This window comes from Mytilus edulis, chromosome 6, assembly GCF_963676685.1.
Source record: "Mytilus edulis chromosome 6, xbMytEdul2.2, whole genome shotgun sequence".
In the NCBI taxonomy this organism is placed as follows: Eukaryota; Metazoa; Mollusca; class Bivalvia; order Mytilida; family Mytilidae; genus Mytilus; species Mytilus edulis.
The window spans coordinates 23665466-23679377 of NC_092349.1; the positions used below are offsets into that span (position 1 = coordinate 23665466).

Below are 13912 nucleotides of genomic sequence, written 5' to 3' on the forward strand. Positions count from 1 at the left end.
CTTTAACAATAACTTGATCATCACAATTGTTTAAATACAAATCTGAAACATATAACGAATAGCCACACACATGACAAAAAACGTGTATAGGATCTTACAATTGTGTTGATATTGATATTCTGTAATGCAAGATTATAACGAAAGTAACTCATACACTGATCAGAGATACTTATCTTAATTTTTTTAACTCGAATTTAATCTACGCAAGACTCATCAGTGATGCTGCAATTCAAGAGATAAAGCTACGAGAGGATCACCAGCCATGTAGGCAGCACTTCGGTGTTGACTTGAATATCAATTATGTGTTCTTTTATAAATTTCCTGTTACAAAACTGTGCATTTTTCGAAAAACCAAGGATTTTCTTATCCCAGGAATAGATTACCCTAGCCGTATTTGTTCTTCAACTTTGTACTTGTCAGGCTAAACAACTAATTTTATCTGAGCGTCACTGTTGAGTCTTATGTAGACGAAACGCGCGTTTGGCGTATTACATTATAATCTTGGTAACTTTTGACAAGCATTTTGCACAATTGTTTTAGTGAGTTACAGGTACGGTAATCTATTTCGATGGTAGAACATTTTCAAAATTCAGAAACCTTCCTAGTTTATGTTTTCAAAACGATAAAGGACTGTGTTACTTAATAAAACAAGACACCACAATAAACACTCTTTAATGAAGTAAGCATAATTGTGAATTTCTCTTCACGTGATGAATTTTCTTTATTGACGCGTTGACTTCAAACAATCTTACTCACTGAAATGTAGTTATTATACTGGGTGACAAAATTCGTATATTAAGTCTACACAATGCTTATAATTATAATAAGTATGTCAGGTCTTAAATAAGTTAATTGATATATAATGTTCTATATGTAACAGATTACTATTCAATTCCCACATCTTTCGCGACATATTCGAAATACTTGCTTTTAAATTGAAAATATCTTTATTTGAAATCAACAAGAGGGGAAAAAACCAGCAAATAACATTTCAGAGTAGGAACAAAATATGTGGTTAACGTCGTTTTGCATTTAAACAATTCGTTTCTTATCTCACAAAAATTTGTCTATCTTTTAAATTGGTAAATAGTGGAGGATTATCCTTAAACAACACTGTTATTGATGGGCAAGGTAAAATTTGGCTTGACGATGTTACGTGCAGTGGCTCGGAGAGCAGCATAGAAAGATGTTCACACTACGGATGGGGAAGGCATAACTGCGGTCATCACGAAGATGTAGGAGTACGTTGCTTTAGATCTGGAAACAGTTGTGGTACGTAGAATTAGCTCAACTTGATAAAACAACCTGTTTACTGTTTTTTTAACTGGCACTTTCAGCGTTTGTCATCTATTTTTCTCGTCGAATTCATTACTTATTAGAAAAATATTTCTTTGAGGCCATATATTTGTTTGAAATTAACACATTATTTCGATTCTAATAGGACAAATGCGGTCATTAAAAAAAACTTAAGCGAGGTTGGGTAATGTGTATGTGAGGCTCTTCATTTTGACTCCCTCGTAGATAAAGCTCAAACATTCAAATGTATCTGTAGCTTGCATGAATTATTCGTGAATAAGAAAAAATCGGTGTAATTCATTTGATTATCGAAACAAATAGTTTCTATTTTTGATTAACATGTGTTTCTCGTGCAGTACCGTCAAATACATAGTTAACATTGCGTAACTTGAATACGAATTGCAATGGTTCAGGTAACGGAAAACCTTAAATTCAATGTTTTCCATTTCATGTTTTCAGTTGTACGCCAAAAACTTCCATGGAATATTATTTATTTTGATTTAGTTGATTTCTCTTAGATCTTTAGCATTAATTTTTGTTATGCATCCGGTTAAGAAGAAAAAGTTATTTTGTCTTTTTTTTAATTGCAATTTGTAAAACAATAAAATCGGGAAAGCGTTTGCACATAGGTTCGAATGCATCTGGATTTACGTAGGAGGTATATTGTAACATCAATTATAATATATATCTCTGAGTCTGCGCCAAGTATAGATAATATCGACAATTTTATCACGATGTTGTTTGCATAGCGAAAGAAGCACGTCATATTAGAATGGATCGGATTGAAATAGTCAGAAGACACCTTATACGCGGTATTTTCTTTTTCAAATTATCCTTTAAGTTGCAATACTGGCTTTCAAATGCTTAAACTCGGGTATTCCCTGTAAATGTAAATATGCAAAAATCAATTAGGACGAATGACACTATCGAAAGTTTTTTTTTTAATTTACCGTACATAGTAAGTTTAATTCCCAAATGAATTTGTTTCATTTTGACATTTTTGTATTTATTCTTTCCAACTATGAAAAAAAAGAAAAAAAAGTTAAACAATGGTACATTTTTGGCTTGTCAAGAGAGGCTGACGATATCAAAGGGATATTCAAACTTATTTCAATTTTCAATTTTATAATGTTTCGGACTCTTTTACAATCTTAAAATAACAAAATCAAGAAAACAGCAGTTTACACACACAACATTGTAAAACTAAAATTGGAGCAGCACAAACCCCTTCCCAAAAATGAAAGGACAACAGCTATCTGATGTTTTCCGATATGGAAGGCAGATTCCTGATCCACATGTGGGATACAGTAGGGTTGTTTATGTAAGTATAAATCGGTGATAAGGCTAATTTGGTGACTATACATTTGAATAAAAGAAGACAGCACTGTGTTTACGACATTTCAACATACACGTCGTCATCTATGAAACATATATTTGAAAATAGTCAACTACTCGTTATGGCATCTGGGGAATTACTGAAAGGATGACTTTAACAAAACAACTTTGAACTCCTTATATTTGTGCTTGAAAGCATCAACTATCTGAACAAAGAAACAAGAACGAAATGCAAGCTTGAAGTTGAATATCGTATCAGCGGGTACATGTAGCTATATATTCTGTAGTATTCTGTATGCAGAAAGCCGTACAAATTTATGAGTTGGCGATGATTGATGTTCTCCTTTCGACCCTCTCATTAAAAATTGTATTTGCAAGTGATTCAAGTTATGAGGCACATATAATTGCACCTGTTGTATGTTTTGTTTAAAGTTCAATGGTACAAAATAGATGCGTTAAGGTGAATGAAACAGACTATTCTAACTTTCTTTGATTATTTATGAGGATTACCTGTATAAAACATGAAAAAGAATCGGCAATAATCATGATAATATATGCATGCTTCCGAGTATTTTTTGTTTGTATCAGAGTACATTTTGTGATTGGGATAAACATAACTGAAGTTAATTTAAAGAAATTATAACTTGTACCTTCGATAAGGTCATTAATAAATTCTTCAGTGTAATAGTTCCATAGTCAACAATCAACTATTCGAAACCAAATAAGGGCCATAAACAAAAACCGAGGAAACACGTCAATATTTTGAGGAAAGAACAGAATAACAGAAATACTGGAACTTTTACCAAAAACATACGCCAACACACATTATGTACATAGAAACTGACTATTTGATAACACCTGAAATATTCCTGACTTAGTACGGGACATTTAAAAAAAAAATTGGATTAAACCTGGTTTTATGGCTTGGCGGACCTCTTGTTCACATTAAATTGTCCTTTTTCTAGCTTGAATTTCAAATTAGAATTAATTAATTTTTTATCTTTACTTAATGACAATACTTAGTCTTTAAAAGAAAAACTGTACACAAATTATATATTTTGCGCAATATGTTATGTATTACTATTTTTCACATCCCGTCTGTTCCTTTTCGGTTTACCTTTTAATTATAGTTTGTATACACAAATTTGAACATTTCACATTTCACACCTGTCTGTAGTTAAGTCTAGGGTAGTCATACGTACGATACACATATGTATACTAGTATCACAAATGTAGTTAATATGTTAATTAGATGCTTTAACATATTGCACAAGTGGAAGTGGGGTTCATTTTGCAAGATTTTACAACTTTGATCACTATCCAGAATTTAATTTGTTAGGCAATACATTTGAATTAAATCCTTCTTTGTTTTTGCTCCATATACTTATTGAAGCAATGTGTCTTGCATTTTTTGAAATCAGTTCCATTTCAAAATTAGTTTGAAACTAGAAACAAATTACTTGTTACTTTTATGTTTGCTGGTTTTAAAAGTAAAATAACAAATATAACGATCTCCGGAAAAAACGGAATGTCTATAAACACATAACGAAAAGCTCAAACGCATCAAGCAAATGGATAACAACTGACATTCATAAATATCTGATTTTTTTTTGTTCTAAGCTAGTGTCTTCAATGTATTCAGAATTGCATAAGCGCCCGTCTATGGTTGACGATATTTTGTATTCCTTTGTCTTGTTGAGAAGCTGTGTTATCAAACAAATCGCCTGTTATTTTATTTCTAGTGAATTGGTCTGCGGATGGTTTAGGAAACATCGAATATTAAGAAATACTTTTTGAATTGTACTTTTCTAGCACCAATCAATGGCGGTTGGAGTCTATGGTCAGAATGGAGTACCTGTACATTTTCATGTGGAGGTGGTCTTCAACAAAGATCACGTGGTTGCAATAATCCTCCTCCTCGTGACGGCGCCTTCTACTGTGTTGGAGTATCAATTGAAAATCAAGTCTGTAATCGCGAATGTTGTACCGGTAAGTTTTACTTCTATTAAATCATTTATATAAGATGACATTGTGTGTAATAATACTGACCTGACCAGAACACATAAGATGCAAGACGTTTTAAAAAATTGACGTTAACATTTAACTAGAAATCTGCCTTACTGTTAGTCCTAGTTCTGCAGATATGATAAAATAACATTGATGAACAGTAATATATTACCCGTAGTTATGTATCAACGAATTGGATCTTCAGTAAATAAAGTATTACAATTATCTACGTTTAAAATGTATATATATTTTGACGACTTGTTTCACTTATGGCTAAAGAAACAACTTATTTGAAATGTGTTTTTTCATTCATTATCTTTATATAACAGTTGTGAATATTTGTACTTACATTTTTTCAATCATTCGTGTTATTGCAATCTTGAAATTCTGAAAGCTATATGTTTTGTGACTTTGTATTGCTGTCTAATCGACGCAAACCAACATTTCATTTCCATTATGATAAGGAATTTGCAAAAAAAAACAAAATCTGAGGAAAATTCAAAACGGAAAGTCTCCAATGAAATGGCAAAATCATAAGCTCAAACATATCAAACGAATGGATATCATCTCTCATATTCCTGACTTGGTATAGACATTTTCTTATATAGAATGGATTGAACCTTAAAGCAGCGAACATCTGAATACATTTATATCTTATTGTAACTACATAGCACCAGTCAATGGTGGATGGAGTAACTGGTTAGAATGGTCTACTTGTTCAGCTACATGTGGAGGTCTTCAGCATAGATCACGGGATTGCAAAAATCCACTCCCTCGTGATGGCGGGAAATATTGTGAAGACGTACCATTTGACAATCGTGTCTGTAACAATGATTGTTGTACTGGTAAGTTTTGCTTATATCAGAGCACTACCCATTTTAAATATTATTGAAAGTAAAATGTAAGTGGTTTGACTTACAAAATCATGATAATTATGTACTGCAATTAGTTAACCTAACAAACTTTTTTTACAATCTGAATTTAAACATTGGATATATGTGTTGCATGTTTACAATAGTTTTACAATTAAGCGGAAAAAACACTCTGCATGTTTGTCCTATCTTAAAATATACAAACGCAAGAGACAAACAAAAATAGTTGAACCTTTCAATTTAATAATAAAAGCTGTTACTGTAAGTGTTATTGAATCAAATTGAAACTGTTATATATTATGTATCATATTATCATAATTGTTTTGTATTGTTTTATGATTTAAAAAGTTGTTTGCTTATGCTTATACTAAACAGCAATGTATTTAAAAAGCTTGCATATTTGTTATTTGTTACTTTTAAAACATGATTGTATATATGCTAATTATAGTTGTAATTGCTCACATTGTATTTTTTTTATATTTAAAATGTTTTTTCCTGTGTTTAAATGAATAATTATATAATTTTTTCAGTATTTATGATAAAAGTAGTTTATTTACACAACTTTCAACTGAACAATTAAATCGTTTTATGTGTTAATAATCTTTCCTAGCTACCAGAACATATTTAACTTTAATATCTTTTATTGTTGTTTTCAATATCTCAACAACATATATTTGTAAATACTTGTTTTTCTATATTGTTGACATCTAAAAACAAAATTACGAGAAGAGATATTTCCGGCATGATCAAACGTTTCATAGGTGACAAACCTGTCTTTAAAAATAAATTGACCACTTGGACATTTAGAATTTCATGGTAAGTGAGATTATATATGTTGTCTTCCTTTTGTGTTTCCGTCAAATGAAACGATTAGTTATCAAAGGTACAAGGGTTAAAAAAAATAAAAGACGTCAGACGCGCGTTTCGTCTACATAAGACTCATCAGCGACGCTTAAAATCAAAATATTTAGAAAGAACAAATTTGAGAGCATTGAGGACCCAAAATTCCAAAAGTGTTGCCTAATACGGATAAGGTAATCTATTTGGTGAATAACACAATCCTTAATATTTCTTATAATTCACACATTGAGGACCCCAAATTCTACAGATGTGCCAAATACGGCTAATTATGAGGTTTTTAAGTAATGAAGAGGAAAAGTTGGGATTTTGGTTTTGTTTTAAATAAAAATCTGAATCATTCACTTGACAAAATATATCATTTTGATTTCATTTGAACCGTCATAGTAACTGGATATTTCCGCCTATTTGTAAATAGATTGGGTCTACATTGTTGACGGCGCTGTTGCTTTTCGAAAAGTTGCAACGCATTCAGGAGCAGTATGGTATTTTAAAATTTTGTGAACCTCGTTGATTTTTGAAAGACTGGATAATAACCACATCTATTTAAATTTTATAATTGTTTGGTAGATAATTTGTTATATGGAATCTTTATTCCTAATTGAATATTGATTAGTTGGTATCTATGATAAGACTATGGAAACGTTTTATAATCACAGAATTTATACGAATATCCTTATTATTTGTACAATTAGACAAAATGAAGCCCTATAACCATGCTTGCAATAGAAAATGCATGTTGTATGGCACAAAAGCCTATTAAAAGAGACTCTGCTAAAATATTAACAAGATATTGATTTTGGTAAGTTACTTTGATTTACCCAAAAAGAACACAAATTCAGGAATATACTCAATATACTTAATAAAGCAGAGAATAGTTGGATCTATTTTAAAGTAAGCGCCGGAGTCCACATATTATGTCCAGGTAAGGTAACATGTCATCCACAATAAAAACATATTTAACATCAAGGTATCAATTACATCTGCAGTGCAGATATATCTTTAAGTTATTGATATAAATTATTTGGTGCAGTTCTTGCTTTTGTCTGATTTATTAGTATTATTTACTTTAATATAAAAACATTCACAAAGGATCCGAAAATAAAAAATGGTAAATTTTCTTCATACTATTTTTTTTTTAGAAATTAACAAGCTACAAAATAATGTCCTTTCAAATTATATCTGTTTTTCATGATTTGTTTATTTTTGATTTCATTACGGGATGAAATGTTCTCTCTGCCAGAGTAGGAAACATAAGCCAGTGGATTGGAATCAGCCAGTCAATGGTAAAAAAAAGTAAGTAAATAAAAGTATTTTTACGGTAAAAATTTGGCAGAAGGCGGCAAAACTAATGATTTATATTTTTAATAGATAAGTTTTTTTTATATGCAATACTGACTTGCGTATAGCACAAAGTCTTTAGACCTTTCTTCGAATGATTATTCGAATTTGTTCTGATTACATATTGTCGCTTGTCACTGACTCTTTTGCTTGCTCTTAACTGTGGCTAACATACATCGATGATTTTTTTTTTCGGAATATGAGAAAGACCAGTAATATAACTCAGATAGACCAGTAAAATAACGCACTGCGTAATAGCTATACGCAATTAAGTGTACAACCTCATGATGGAACTATTAATTTGATCCAAACGATCCAGTACTCTTTTTTTTTAAAAGTTATTCCTATTTCTCTATCTGAAATATTTTAAAATTTTGCGATTTTCATTGAATAAGGTGTACGAAATATTTTGGCGGTTATTATTTTGGCGGATTCAAAACTTTTATCAATACCTTTGCATGTGTACTTTAAAATTGGAGGAATTTATTTTGTCAATTTTGTTCTATCCGCGTAAATAAGTTAAATTTACACACCGCGAAAATAACCCGCTATACGGTGTATAAATGGGAATATGTTTGCATGATTTTCTTTTTAATTAAACAACGTGTGTATCTACGACTGCCAGTTTACGATTATATACATCTTTTTAATTTCTCTCTTTTAAGGTTCCTTCGGTGAATTTGGTAGTGCAATACAACTATGTCTTATTACACAATTGTAGTTTCTATACAGGAAATCTTCAGCAGGATTTTCTAGGGTTTACGCACATTTTTATTCTTGCAAGTAAGGGATGAATTAATGTGGAATTAAACAAAACCTAAAATTTGAAATTGATACTATAATTCATAGGAGCATTAGTTAAGGATTAAGACCCGACCGTGTGAGGGCTGTTTAGCCAGTCAAAGTCGTTAAAAAACATAAAACAAATGTTGACAGGTTATAGAGCTCTTTTTCGAGATATTAATGTGTTTAAAATGTCGGGAATCGCGCTCTCTTCACCCTTGGCGGATTGAGATAAAATTTCGGAGACACAAGGTAAGGATTTTCATTGGGTGCAGTCAAAACTCGCTGCATCCAATCAAAAAGCGCATATAACATGATCACGTGTAAGTGTAGAAATTGTTTGTAAACAATTACCACGTGTTTATTGTGCAATAAGTCTTCACATTCCTAAACATACCACTATTTAGTGACAACTTGAATGTTTTTAATCAACCAATAGAAGTTCCTGTGTATGTTTCATGCACAAATGCATGAATGTTGACGTATATTTTCATTTCCGGCATTACCGAGTGTGTAGAATCTAGACGCTACCGTGTTTTTACCTCAAAATTGAAGAGTTCAAGTGCTACCATTGGTCAATAATAATGTATTCGGAATGGGCGTGATTTTTATCTTCCGATAGATGGCGCAACATTGTTATCACAAATGTTGGCTCAATCCGCCAAGAGTGAAGAGAGCGGGAGTGGATCGTAACCCTTGGCTAGCGAAGATGATGACCAGAGACATGTGTGTATATATGTCTCTGCCATATGGCCACCTGTTTCTTATGTCATAGCTTCAAATTGTCATAATTTAAACAAAAAAAATCATCAAAGATTTGCAATCCAGATTTAATAAATATACAAATTATTGAACCAAGGACACAATATATATGTATATAAGCCCTGGTGGTCGTGTGGTCTAGCGGGACGGCTATGTACAGTGCAGGCGATTAGGGGTCGCAATATCTCAGTTGCATGGGTTCGAATTCCAGCGAGTGAAGAACAAAAAATTGCGAAAGCAAATTTACAGATCTAACATTGTTGGGTTGATGTTTAGACGAGTTGTAATTACTTGTATATATATTTTGTCACTTTAAATTGTGCCTTGATCCGTATATGCTGATCAGGGGCGGATCCAGAATTTTTCGTAAGGAGGGCCCGCTGACTGACCTAAAAAGGGGGGGGGGCTCCAGTCATGCTTCAATGATTCCCTATAATCAACCAAATTTTTCCAACGAAAGGGTCGGGGCCTTGACCCGCCTATGCTGATTCAGTGAAAAATGCTGAAGATAAAGTAGCCAACTTGCATGAAAACTATATATATATGAGAGGTTCTTCCCTAAATTAATATTGGACTGGTTTTCAGTGCAGGATAATAATACAAAATTTCTATTATGTCCAACCTCTGTATACTAGCACTATTCATATACATTCTGGAATCTTCTAGTTTTTATTTTGTCAATACTGTGATTTAAAAAGAACAGAAATACGGAAAGATCATCATGTGAATAATGTAAGAATAAAATAGAAGTTTTGATTTAATAATATTGCAGATAGAGCTAGCTATTATCTGAGGCTATAATTTGGTGACACTCTCTGAGCCTTTATATATAATTATATTATAATACCACTTCACGCGGAGTCCCTTTTTATCAATATCCAACACATTTTGACAATGTTTGATGACTTACACCAAATCACATTATTTGGTCATTGTTTTTTGTGGACTGGGGATCATTTTTCAAGTTTCAAAGGCTTTCCAATGCAGTATTATTGATATCTATAAGACTGCATGATATTTTTACAATCATTTACAAAAAGGCTCAAAAATTGTAACAGTTTCAGCAAATCAATGCTTACACGAGGATGCCGTAATGTTACACATGATACATGATATCCTAAATCAATATCATGCATGTGACAGCCCCGACAGTTTATTTCTCCGGTGAAAAAAAAAGGCGTATTTGTTACAGAAAAGGCACTGGACTACGGTTACATGGAAATGTAACAATAATAAAAATATTATTGTTACATTGGAGACTAAATACCGGAATGCATGGTCGGGTAAGGACCTGATTAATTACGAATGTAACAATAAATATTGAGGCTACGGTTACATAGCGTTATTGTTACATGAACTTGAAACAGCAATGTACGATGGGACTTGTGATATGTACTAATTTAAAAAAATTGATGACGTTTATTTTATATTTACAATACATACAATTATTACATACAATTTCTTTAATTTGTATTTACAATGACAGTTTCTACATATCCCGAGTAAGTGGTTTTGGAGCATGTTTAAGTCCGACGCATTTTTTATGAATCCACTCCAAGCAGCCTTCACACACCAGTGATGCCGCATTACGAACGTCTGTATTGCATACCGTGCAATTCTATTCTGCAATATTCAGATAGATTTAGAAGATAGGGCAACCTTTAATGTTTGCCATGCTTCTGGTGAGAAATACTTCCTCATCCAATATTTTGGTTGAAAGCATGTGGTATAGTTTCATGTCGTCTTTCAATATGATCGCACTGCCGTCCATTACGGATTTTAGGTTTACCTCAAATTTCAGTATCCAACTTAGCAGTTAGCAAACCTTGCTTTTGATGTATCATTTTTTCAGAGTTTGTTCCTATAGCTGTAAGAAATTTTGTTTCTTGATATTGTTTAAGTTTCGTATCAAACGAATCCCAAGTTTAAAATTTTTCATCCAAAACAAAATTGGTAATAGGAATCTCTTCATCCATTCTTCAAAGTAATAAGAGTAGATGTGCAGTTCAATACTTAAAAAAGTGAACACTTTTCTCAGCCCGAGTTCTCAACAACTGCCTTTTGCACTACTAATCTTAAGTTGTACCTTTAAGAACATCAAAACCATTAATACGTAAAACTATTTAAACGCCATTTGCTGAATAAATATATTTAATATTTATCATTATTAGAAGTATAATCGTTTAGTACATATGAAAGAATTAAGCAACATAACTATAGAAAATTTAAAGGAGTAGGTCCGGTAAGGATCAATTTTGGCCTCAAATTTCAAGTTCATCTGACGAATGAATTTGACCTCTTTTTAAACACTTAAGTGTCTATTTCATTCGAATCAATTAGTTTATGTGAAAGATTTTAACTGATTTAGTCATTGAAAACGATCCGATTCAAGCTCAAATATGAAAAATCTACCAAATATGTCGAAAAATGTCACTTTTTAGATAGTTTTTGTAAAAAATGAAAGTGGCCGCATCCGTGTTCATCCAAAATCTTTATATATGTTATGTATTATCATGAAATACAACTTACATTTCAATATTAAGGATGAACACGAATGCGGCCACTTTCGTTTTACACGAAAACCGTCTAAAATTTAGCTAAAATGATAGAATTGTGAAGATTTCAGTAATTTAGCGTGACTTAATGGTGATAGTACTCGATATATGTGCATTGTATTGCCAAAAACAACCAATATTTATGTAGCAGAAGCATTCTACTGTCCAATATATATTTAAAAGTTTACATTTTAACAATTTCGTAAAACTGCTATATTTTGGGGCCAAAAAGGGGTCTTACCGGACCTACTCCTTTAATAAATCTAGCGTACATTGCTGTTTTTCATGTAACAATAACACAATGTAACCGTAGCCTCAATAATTATTGTTACATTCGTAATTAATCGGTTCCTTACCCAACTTTGCATTCCGGCAATTAGTCTCCGATGTAACAATAATATTTTTTTTATTGTTACATTTCCATTATAGGGAAAACGGTACTATTTATTCTGCCATAGGCGACAATATTAACATTTTCTAAAACAACTTTTTAAGATAAAAACCTGGATAAAACAGTTATATGTTGTGTTAGTACTTTATTATTGTGTTTTAAAAATTAAAGCCAAATAGTATCATGACCAACTTCCAACGGAGCTTGTTTATGTTATCCATGCCCACCGTCATTTTTCACCAAATTTATGAAATTTTGCCAGTCTTTTCAAATAATTCTCTAGAAAATATTTCAATAGGTTTCAAAATTTATGTTGTAAATATACACACTGCAGTTATTCATAGATAAATAAAAAAAATATATTGTACCTTTACATCCAATCACAGCGCTGACTTCCTTCACCTGCCTTGGGTACACAAAAGGCCAACCTAATGCTGGGAAAATTAAATACTACTGTTTTCCCTGTAACCGTAGCCAGCGCCTACAGAAAAACTGGTTTAAGGTGGCTCACCCCAATAAGGACCCCCGGTAGAATTTTTTTATTTTCACATATTTTGTAGATCTTTTTATGCTGAATCCAAAAATGCAAAGAAAAAAGGGGGTCACCAGGCTCGTTTTCCCCTCAAATTGAAGCGAAATGTGCGATTTTGATCCTATTTCCAAACATGTACACCCTTTCAACAATAACGGTTACATCAAATTCAAAGACTTTTAAAACCAAGTCAGTATGATTTTTATGTGAAAAAACATTAGAATTTGAAATGTAAACCTTTGCCTTGGTTGTTTTTGACTTAAAAATCCTTTTATTTTCAGATTAATGTCTAAATTTTGCATTTTCTAATTTCAGTTTAAGGCAAAAAATATTGGTTTAATCGATTTTTCGTAAAATTTCCCCGGTAGATTTTTTTTAAAAACAGATATGTCAAAGCTATGAACTTTTCGAACATTTTAAGGTAAAATAAAATGGAGGTCACCAGGCTTTTAAAAAAGTTACGAGCTTTTGTTTAACCCCTCTACCCCTTAAGGTCTGATTTCAATGGACTCCATTAATTACTTAATTGTGAATTCTTTATTGATGGCTTTAATAAAATAATGTTTGTAATTATATCAATGAACGATCACTGAATATAAATGTGGTTATCGTATTACTGTTTTTTTTATCAAAAAGCGAAATTTTGATTATTTTGGTGAAATACGGTAATTTTGTCTGGCGCGAGTTGCTTCCCTCTAATTTGGCGCCATCATCGGACCAGAGGAATTTCAAGGTCGCCATTGCCGAGCAGGATACTACCGTGTACATGCATAACAGACATTGTGGCGAATATACAACGATGAAGGTAGAGTTATTACATAAGAAAACATAGATTTCGATATATTAGGCAGCCAAATGTTATCAGTATAACGAAAAATACAAACTTGGGGGTTGTCTCAAAATACTCGCTACTGTTGAAAATCACTGCGGCTGAAACCTTGCACCGGCTCAATTTCTGTTCCATGTTTAATGTTATAGATCGTTATAGCTGGTATCTTATTTATGTGTTTATTTTACCCTTTACAGACAAGTTGTAAACATGTCTGGCCAGTTTTGAAAAATATCCGTGTGCAAACGGCCGAAGAGGAAGGGATGACATCTACTATGAAGCACTACAACTGTCATTATTACGCTACCGTTAGTGTCAATGAATTAGTCTTTTTTAATCATCATTTGTAAT

At 32.2% G+C, this 13912-nt stretch overlaps 1 protein-coding gene across 1 annotated transcript; it reads left to right on the top strand.

The window, feature by feature from the left end:
• The first annotated feature begins 2533 nt into the window (after nucleotides 1-2533).
• LOC139526285 (ectin-like) lies at nucleotides 2534-6090 on the top strand. The gene is made up of 4 exons (XM_071321415.1): nucleotides 2534-2603; nucleotides 4444-4620; nucleotides 5310-5483; nucleotides 6041-6090. The coding sequence occupies exons 1-4, from the start codon at nucleotides 2534-2536 to the stop codon at nucleotides 6088-6090; spliced, it is 471 nt and encodes a 156-aa protein (XP_071177516.1).
• Nucleotides 6091-13912: the final 7822 nt, after the last annotated feature.

Excerpts from the sequence above, each read along its gene's own strand:
- LOC139526285 (XM_071321415.1), top strand. The coding sequence starts at position 2,534 with ATGAAAGGACAACAGCTATCTGATGTTTTCCGATATGGAAGGCAGATT. Across the intron at positions 4,621-5,309 it reads TAATCGCGAATGTTGTACCG|CACCAGTCAATGGTGGATGG; the intron begins GTAAGTTTTACT and ends GTAACTACATAG. Across the intron at positions 5,484-6,040 it reads TAACAATGATTGTTGTACTG|TATTTATGATAAAAGTAGTT; the intron begins GTAAGTTTTGCT and ends TAATTTTTTCAG.